Below are 10,435 nucleotides of genomic sequence, written 5' to 3' on the forward strand. Positions count from 1 at the left end.
GAAAAGACTTTCTCAACTATACTTCTGCAAAAATATACTCACACCTTGTCTTGTTATCCATTTTTCTGGCTAGGTTTCCGTTGAGAGTTTTGCTTTATTCACATCCTTCGCTACCCATTTTTAAGATTTGTGAATTGATGAAGACAATATGAGGAGGGGATCTTAAAATGAAAATGCATTATTTAAGCCAAAAAAGTTCTGAAATTATACCCCACAACAAATTATTCTTGTATGTATCAATTATCTGCTTCCTTAAAGTTGAGAGGTAGGTTTATTCTCATAAATAAATAAATAAATAAATAAAAAGAGAGGGAGGTTTATTATTTGAAACAAGGCTTCCTTATTTGCTATCTTTTCGTACTACGTGTGTAAACCCTTCTTTTGTCGGCAAGTTGGATCAATAAATTACTACTTTATATAGACATGCTTGTACTTATATCGCATGTATGTCTTGTACATACTTATGTAGATACACCCCCATATAATTATATATCAGATTTGAGCACAAGGATTAATACATATAGCTATTCCTATTATTATACAATTCAGACATCTAGTTTTTTATTACTAGATTCTCCACGCACAAAAAAGAAGCTTTTTATTAGTCAAAATAAAATAAAAGATATAGCTATTCCTATTATTATACAATCCGCAGTGATCTTGACAAAGCCCTATCCCAGTCTGAGTTTTGCAAAGACAAAACCCTACCCTCAATAATAAAGATTCTCCTGGAAGACATTTCAAATTAGATTGAAAAATGACCCGGGACATTATGTCTTCCTTATTGGGGAAAAAAAAAAAAGATTAAAAGAAAAAGATAAAACTTTAGGTTTTCCCTACTATATATTTTCAAAATCACAACTTTCACGCATTCTAAGTATCATTAATTAAGTACAACTTTTTGGTTTTGTACCATATATTAACACACACACACATATAAATATATTGAATCAGCATTGTCAAGGACAGGAAGGTCAATAGGAGGAAGGAGAAGTCATGAACACGAGTCGAAAGGAAAATGGATTTACAAAAACTTAGCCTATACGGTTGGATCCTACAAAGCTATAGAAAAAAGGAAAAAAAAAAAGAGGAAAGAACAGAAAAGAAACTAAAGTTGGGTCTTTAAGTAAATTGAAGTTTATAATTTAGTTTTACTAAAAGCCATGGCTATATTCATGGCAATGAGCTCCTAAGCTTAAATGCTTGACAAGTACTAATGCCCCATTTCTTTGATTTCACTACTGCATGGACTCATTATCCTGCTCTACTTCGGATGCCGGTTCATCTTCCTCTTCAAAGCCATTGATGCCATATGCTGCATGGCCACTTCCAAAAGCCTTTATATGGTCTTTAAGAGATCTCTTGTGCTTAAAATCAGACCCACAAATGCAATACCAAAGCTTCCCACAGTTCTTCTCATGGGTTCTCCAATCCCCCCTCACCGCGAAAGCCTTGCCACATTTTCTGCACATGAATGGCTTAATTCCATGCTTCCTCTTGTAATGCGTCTGAAGAGTTCTGAAATCTTTAAGCGGCTTTGCTCTTGGGTGATCAATGTTGTTCCTGCACCCTGGTGCACAACAATAACAAGGAAGCCTAAGCATCCCTGTTGGTTGGGTGCCCCTCAGAGATTCAGGCCCTTTTCTATACTGAGAACCATGCCCCCACATATGCATCTACGAAATTAAGTAACAACAAGAAGATTAATAATTAAATTTAACAATAAACAAGAAAAAAAAACCAAGAAAATATTAACACAATGACCTTATAAATTGGAGTAACAACAAATGCTAAGAGACTTGTAACTTAGTGGTATTGACTATTCTCCATAAGGAAAACCAAAGTTCAAACCTTCCTTCCTCCACTTATTATAACAATTAAATTATTATAAAAAAATCTAGAAGTTCTTAAACCGTATTCAATCCATTCATTTGGCTTCGTAATTAGGCACTAATAGTTGCGTTTTGTTGATGTACTTAATTAAGGATTGAGGTGTGACAATTTTCTTTCCTACTTTACATTTGGGGGTTTTGTTGAACTAATAGATAAGGGTACTAAATTCTGTAATGGTTGATAATTTCAAAGATTTATTATTGAAATAGCCATTTGGAAGAACCTTTAACTTCTTTATAATGACCTTAGTTTGAAAATTTTAGGTTATACAACCCTAACGGAAAATGGAATTGGTATGAAACATAAGCTTCTCTTTGTTCAACCAAAATTATTTGAAATACAGTTTCTTTCTCCTCACAACGCCTGCAATAGAAAATAAAAGAGGTAAAACAAGCATATAGAAGGTGTAGACGAGGCTTCGGGAATTTCTTGATTGGGAAGATATATATAGAAGTAATATCCTATGTATATATGGACTTTTCTTGTCCATAAACTGTTTTGTTGCATACTGAAGGTTCAAATAGAGACCTCAATTTGTTGATAGATTAATCTCATGATCTGAGACCTCTGGTTAAAGAACTGCAAGATTTCAGTTCTACAGACCTGCCAATGTGTGCAGCACAGACTTCAAAGTACTAAAAAGCATAAGGAACATGGCAAGTATTGTTCAATCACATAAAGGGAAGGTACTGAATACTGATCTCAGCTCAGTTTGGGATCAGAAAAGATTTATTCAAACTCCAATACCCAAAAACCATGCAAAAGAAATGAACTTAAAGATGGTAATAAATTTCAGAGAAATATTAGTTAAAAAAAAAAAAAAAAAAAGACCCTTTGGATTCAATCTACTTTTTCCTCATTAAATCAAGCATAGGAGAACAGTTGAGGATTCAAATCAGGCAAGAAAGTCACAGACACCGAAAAGGAAGGTCTATTTAATTTTATATTTCGTTTTCCTTCAATTATTTTGAAAATCAAAAAGAAAAAGGAGGAGAAAGCAAGAAAAAGAGAGACCTTTTGAGTGCCATGGTTTCACATGAAGAAACTTACCTGCATGTTGTTGTATCTGTTGAAGGTCTTGCAGCAAACAGGACATGAAAATTGTGTGGGGCCAATGAGAATCTGAGAAGGGGTAGGGATCCAATACTGACCCTTGTTGAGCCTGTTGATGGAGTAGCCAGAATCATCTCCATCTCCATGATCTTTATCATTGATCTCTGAGGAAGAAGCAGAGAGCATGGAAGCCATCTCAGCAGCACTAGGGCTTGGTAGCCCTATGTGGAGTGCAACAGTGACAGCTTCATCTTCTTCTTCTTCTTCATCTGTGTGTTTGTTGATCTTGTCCACATCCATGGCAGTGCAATACTGTTCTTTATCAACTAGTAGTTCCTCTTCTTCTTCCTGTTTATGTTGTTGTTGTTGTTGTTCTTGTTCTTGTTCTTGTCTTGTGGGGCTTAAGCTTAAAAGAGGAAGAGCTTCTCTGAGAGGAGGAGAGGGAGGTGGGGTTTGGTAAGGAAAAGAGTTAAGGTTTTGGTTGATGAAGAAGTTGTGAGCATAGGAAGGGTGTGGAGGAGGGTTTGAGGGTGGGTAATATTGATGGATCAGAGGATTGAATTTGAAGAGGCCTGAGAAGAAATTTGAGTAGGGGTCAGCCATGGTGACTGAAAAGGCTGTGAGAGAGAGGAATAGTTTTTTGGCTGTGGTGGGTTTGCTTTTATAGAGAGAGAGAGAGAGAGAAAGTACAAGATGACTGAAGGGAGTGGACGGTGGAGAGTGGAGAGAGATCACAGTACTCAACACAGTTCAAGAAGTAAAAGCAAGTTGAATATATATATATATATATATATATATATATATATATATAGAATCACCTGAGACTGAGATTAAGAAAAAATAATCTAATTTTGATTATTATTATGAGAAGAGAGAATCTATTATTTTATATAACTTTTTTATGAACGGAATCTAGGAAAATACCGTTACTGGCCGTTTGTGGTTTATTTCATTTGGTCGCAAGTTATGTCTAAACACACTAATTATTTCCCTTTTACAGGGCAAAATCATATCAACTAGATCACTACAAGTCCACAAGGCTCTCTCACAAGTCAAATATCATTACCTCGTACGAATTATGATAGGGCTTTTTTATATTCTATTTTGAAAAATATGTTTTAAACCATTTATCACACAAATTAAAGTCTTATTTTGATCCTAAGCGATGTATGTAGAGGAACCTCCATAACCTCTCCAAAATGCATATCACTTACCTTCCTAGCTACAACAACAGTTCCAAAACCTATAGAATCATTCTATAGTGATTTCCTCCATAAACTTCTTGCATGCATGAACCAAAACATGAGTCCCCCCAAAAAAACCTCCTTGAATATTTGTTCCGATGAATTTACTTGAAAAGATCAATGCAATTCAAGAACAATTTAGAGCTCAATGTATAAATAAATACGAATGATTTATATATTTCACTTTTAAACTTTAATTATTTGGGATTAGATGATAGGACAGCAGTAATAGCATCATTTGTGTTATTTGAACCCCACCTCCCACCTCCCTCACTATCAACCTTTATTAAAATAAACAAAAAATAATAATAATTAATTTGTAAGGACCTAAAATTAAGCTTGGTGTTGAGACACACTTAGTACAATGGTTGGATCAATTCATTCAAAGCCCAAAACAAAGAATTTGTAGAGGGGGAACAAAACAACAATGAACAGCTCTATCCTGAGGATTGAATAAGGAAGAAAAAGAGAAGAAACCCTTTCATACAAGCCTTCCCAAGGAGGCATAGATTAGATTCAAATGGTACTGTTCATCTATCTATTCTAACCATGTTCTTATTTTTCTCTCCCCCCCCCCCCCTCTCTCTAGCCTCTTTCATCCCTATCTATACTCATTTCTCACTTGCATCTCAACAATCCGTCTCCCACCTAACCACTTTCTTCCTTTGACACTTGTCCGTTTCCACAACTTGTAGAAGGTGGTGGAAAGAAACTGCCTAGCTGTGATTTGCACTGTTCAGGTCACCTCCACATCAATGCAACTGATAAAGCTATTGCTCACCATTTAATGCGGCCAGGAAGTTAGGTGCAGAGCAATCAATGTGGAGCCCATAGGCTGACTACCCCAAACTAGAGACTTTCCTTCTTAGCCATACATTACTGGACTCCTCTCTGCACCTTTCCGAGCATCCTTCGTCCTCAGGTTCGCATCCCTCAGCCCCATTATTACCCACTTCGACCCTTAAGCTTCATCCTCGATCCTCAGCCCCCCACAACAGCCCCTTAAAACTTGTGTTATTAACTCCGAGGTAAAAGCCAAGTTTTAACTTTGCAAGCCAGCTACTCACGCACCATCTACTTTCTCACGTGGTAACGTCTTTTCGCTGCCTACGACAAGTTCCTAATGCTTCAGAATCCACGATCGATCATTTATGGCGTCAGGCTGCTCCTTGTCTCCTCACGTTCTACGGCTCGATTAGAATTGTACGGTCCTTATTTTCCCCTCATTTATGAGCGGGAAAATTACTATGTATTTTTGCCCCTATATAAACAGGACTTGGGGCTAGTTGAGGTTCATTTTGAACATTTTGACGATCTGAGTTGAAGAAGAGAAAACTCCCGATGAGCACTTCTCGCGTTCATTCAAAGGTGTGTTGGTTTCCTCGTTAATTCTTTTTATAATTTTTTTGCTTCTTTCCATAAGGCTTCGTGGGTAGATATGCTAGGTTAGTGGATACTGCCGAGGCAAGGGCAGTTTTAAGGGCTCAATATAGAATCCCTAACATTGTTGAAATTCGACACTGCGAGGAGGGAGAATGGTTAATCCTACCAAGACCTCCTGAGTCCGTGGTCATTCCAATGATTGCATTCATTGAAGGTGGGATGGAACTTCCTATGGGGAAGGTGACTAGGGACTACCTCATAAACTATAGACTAACCCCAACCCAATGTTCCCCCAACATCTTTAGGATCCTGGGGTGTGTAGATGCCACAAACCATAGGATGGGGACTAATCTTACCTGGCACGATGTAAACTGGGTGTAAAACTGCCAGAAAGGGTAGAAAACTAAATACTACATGAAATGTAGGGTTCCCGTCGTTAGACTAATCTTCTACTTGCCTAACTCGAGCAAGGGCATGGACGAGGATTTTCTTATTGTCTCGGGAGACTGGTACGACAGATTGCATTGCCCTACCCAAGAAGGAGAGCCAGGTAGGGTTCCCGATGACCGAAGTGATACTCAGGATTTTTAGTCAGCTTTACTCGCGTAGTAATTCTGTACTTAATCATTTTCACTAACGATCCTCATTGTTTTTCGTGGCAGACGAATATCACACCACCTTAGCCAAAAATTTGGTGAACTTTAAAGACCTAAATAGGATCCTCAGGTCGGAGATATTTTTGCATAAAGACGAACAGCTCAGGGTGGCTCACGTTATTCTCGCCTACAAACCCTCCACCAAGCGTTTTCAAAGCCCAAAAAACATTATTAAGGCCAATGATCAACTTTTGGCCTTAATTGACGTGGTCGTACTAGGTTTCTTACTGACTGAGCCTCCTCTAGAGGGGACCCAAGACACCCTGCTTCCAGCGCCTTTAGTAGCAAGACTCATCTATTCCCAAGAGCCCCCCATTCCTTTCGACGAGGAGGAGAGAGATTCTACACCCAAGCCCATCCACCCTAAGGTCACAGAAAAAGACTTTGAAGTCTTTTACCGCAAAGACGCTCCCGGCACTTCCATAACTCATTCTTCGGGGGAATTGGGTTTTGAAGAGAAAACACCAGACCTTCTTGCCCTGCTAACAGCCTATGCTGGGGGCTCTTCCCTGACTGTAGCAGTACCACCCCAGCTTGCTACTCCTGCCATGACGCGCACATCACCTGCCAAGGCTGCAAACAAGAAAAGGAAACGTGGTCAGGGAGGAAAAGGCCCTGAGGAAACCAAAGAAGGGGAGATGGCTGAACCCCCAACCAAAGAAGCCTAGGCAGGAAAAGGGTAGCAAAAGAAGCCCGCACACACTGGGACTTCTAAGGAGATTGGCGGAGACCAATCTAGGAAAGCTTTGATCTGGAAACCCATCTTTACCTTGAGTTCAGGCAATTTGGTGCTTGATGACGCCAACCTAAGGGACCCCAAAAAGGGTAGCTCAAGTTTGGTGGCAGATTGCTTGAAGAATGCATTATACTTGCCTGAAGACATGGCTGAGTTGAGGTCCTTCAGAAAAAGAGAGGTTTTCTTAGCTCTGAAACAAGACTTTGCCAAGGTACAACACCATATCTGTGCATTAGTATAATTGATTTCATCATTATTTGTGTGACAGTACATTGTTGCTTTGTTTACTATTTCTATTTCTTGTAGGCTGTCTAAGCCACCTTCATGGCCGAGGAATGGGTAAACCATTCCTTGGACGTGGCAAGGAAGGCCGAGAATGGCCAGGAAGCCGCAATAAAAGCCCCAGCTGAGGCAGAGCAGAAATTGAAAGAAACCCTCGCCCAGCTATCTGAGGTTGAGAAGGCTCATAGGAACGTGGAGTCCGTGCTCAAGAGCTACGAGAAGCAAGCGGCTGACGCCTTGGAGGCCTAAAAGAAGGCCGAGAACAAAATGGCTCTTATAGTGGTGGAGCTGAAACAAACGAAGAGACAATTGAAGTCTAAAGATAAGGAGAGAGCTGAGGTTGAGCAGGCAGCATATGATGCCGGCATGACGAAAACAGTGGATAGCCTCACTGCTCAGCTCAGGGATGTTGCCCGTGCCTTCTGCCTGGAGGTGTGGGGCCAAACCTTGGATGATGCGGGGGTAACTACCGAGTTAGAGCTTTGGGCTCCTAACAAAGTATACTACCCTCCTGCAATATGTCTGGCACCCCCTCCCCCTCAGCCTTCGGCAGACCCCAACTCTACTCTCCCTTCTTCCATAGTTCATCCAGACCAAGATCCTTCGTCCACCTCTGCCAAGGGCAAAGAAAAGAGAAAAGAAGTGTCACCTCCAGCTGATGTGCAGGTCGTGGAGACTGAAGAGGAAGTGTTCGAGGTGGTGCAATCGAAAAAGAAGAAAAAGGATAAAGAGCAAGAGAAAAAAGAAACCAAGGAAAAAGCATCAGCTGCTTGAATCCTTAGTTTGGGGGACACATACATTTTTGTAATAGACCAATGTATGAGTAATGCCCTGTTTTTGTGTCACACCTATCCTTATTTTTAATAAAAAAGCGTTGAAGTCATACTTCATTATTTATTATTGTGTGTAGTTTTGTATGTACTTTTTTTTTTTAACTTCATCTTCGTCATTTTACATGCTTTGTCACCATCTTTCTTGCATGGCAATCACTCCGTGACGATTTACCATACTACCACAACCTCACTAGTGCATTAACTTACTAGTGCATTAACTTATAGAATGTAAGCAAATTATCACTTGACACTTACATGAAACTAAACTTAAAACCTTCAGAATAGACTTTTTAGCAATACTCCAGGATTATAACCCTAGAAACCGAACAAAGACCAGGTTCTGCTTTACACTTAGAATGTTTTGCCACCATGTTAATTTTCCCTAGGCTTGTGACCCGAGGAGCCGAACAAGGCTTAGGTTCAATTTAACACTTAGAAGATTTTGCCACCATGTTAATTGCTTTAATACATCTATAAACGATAGTAAAACAGAATGTAACCACAATGTATGCAACAAAAGAGAGTACATTATTAATAATAATAACGTCGTAGATTATTTACATTCCATGGATGTGGGATTACATTTTCATCCAAGTCAAAGTAATAAGCCCCAATGCTTGCTACGGAGGAGATCTTGTACGACCCTTTCTAGTTAGGACCCAGTTTTCCCCAAGCAGGGTTCCTTGCTGTCCCCACTACTTTTCTAAATACAAGGTCTCCTGGAACCAACGGCCTCAATTTCACTCCCTTATCATATCTTTGCTTAAGTTTTTGTTGATAACTGGTCATCTTCACGGTTGCTACCTCTCTTCTTTCCTTAACCGTATCAAAACTATCCAGGATCATGTGATTATTTTCTTCAACGCTATACTGATCAGATTTCAAAGTTGGGAATCCTGACTCCAGAGGGATCACAGCCTCTACCCCGTATGTCATTGAGAAAGGTGTCCCTCCTGTCAATTTACGGGGGGTGGTGCGATAGGTCCATAACACATGATGCAACTCATCCACCCATTTTCCTTTAGCATCATCCAACCTCTTCTTTAATCCAACCAGGATAACCTTGTTGGTAGCCTCGGCTTGACCATTCCCTTGAGGATAGGCCGGTGTAGAATACCCATTCCTTATTCCCAGGTCCCCACAATATCTTCTGAAGGCTTTACTATCAAACTGAAAGCCATTGTCTGAGATTAGTGTGTGTGGGATTCCTAACTGAGTGACAATATTCTTCCAGATGAACCTCTTAGCATCTACAACCCTGATGTTAGCAAGTGGCTCAGCTTCCACCCACTTAGTAAAATAGTCTGTGCCAATGAGAAGCCATCTTCGATTACCAATTGCCCGGGGAAAGGGTCCGACGATGTCCAAGCCCCACCGAGCAAATGGCCAAAGGCTGGATAGTGGATTTAGGACTCCCCCCGGTTGATGGATATTTGGTGCATACCTTTGATACTAATCACATTTTTTTACATAGTCCTGAGAGGTTTTCTGCATGCTTGGCCTCCAATGTCCTTAGGTAAGAGCCCTGTGAGCCAAAGACCTTCCACCAGTGTGACTTCCGCATATGCCTTCATGCAATTCTTCTAATAAGGGTTCAACTCCTTCAGGATGTACGCACAACAAATATGGTCACGAATAAGAGCATTTGTATAACTTCTGCTCTTCAGATAACCAATAGCGGAGAGCATTTCTACGTACCTTTTCTGCCTCAGACTTGTCCTCGGGCAATAAACCTTGTTTCAAAAAGGTCACTATAGGATCCATCCAACGTGATCCTACCTGGATACTATGCACCCCAACCACCGGTCCCTTAACAAGACTAGAATCTACCATGTCTTCTACCAAGACAACCCGAGGAAGCTTCGACCCTAAGGAGGTAGCTAGCATAGCCAATGAATCGGCGTGAGCATTTTGTTCTCTAGGGATTTGCTTCAGTACAAAACTCTTGAACCTGTTCAGAGCACAATACAATACCAATTCCTGCTCCATCAGTATAAACATCCCACGTAGGAATATCGGTGGGTGAGGTAGCCATTACCTCCAAGATCACCTCGTCTTTCCTGATGTTACCTTCAGTGAACTCCGCCACGAAGTCTGCAAGGACCTACCCTTTAATGGCTTTTCGAGGCATGTACTTGACATCATAGGCTCCAAGTCTTGTTCCCTATTTCGCCACTCTACCTGTGTAATCTGATTTCCTCAAAAGAGCTTGTAAAGGGAGCTGGGTGAGCACTACTACCGTGTGGGCCTGAAAATAATGTGGAAGCTTACTCGCGGCATGTACAATAGCTAGCACTGCCTTTTCCAGGGGTAGGTAACGCATTTCAGCATCTTGCAGAGACTTGCTAACGTAAT

At 40.4% G+C, this 10,435-nt stretch overlaps 1 protein-coding gene across 1 annotated transcript; it reads right to left on the reverse strand.

The window, feature by feature from the left end:
- Nucleotides 1–927: 927 nt before the first annotated feature.
- On the reverse strand, nucleotides 928–3,686 carry LOC142610066 (zinc finger protein WIP2). Its single transcript, XM_075781776.1, has 2 exons — nucleotides 2,944–3,686; nucleotides 928–1,676 (listed from the first exon to the last, which is right to left on the reverse strand). The coding sequence occupies exons 1-2, from the start codon at nucleotides 3,547–3,549 to the stop codon at nucleotides 1,239–1,241; spliced, it is 1,044 nt and encodes a 347-aa protein (XP_075637891.1). The 5' UTR covers nucleotides 3,550–3,686; the 3' UTR covers nucleotides 928–1,238.
- Nucleotides 3,687–10,435: the final 6,749 nt, after the last annotated feature.

This window comes from Castanea sativa, chromosome 9 (assembly GCF_040712315.1).
Source record: "Castanea sativa cultivar Marrone di Chiusa Pesio chromosome 9, ASM4071231v1".
NCBI lineage: Eukaryota > Viridiplantae > Streptophyta > Magnoliopsida > Fagales > Fagaceae > Castanea > Castanea sativa.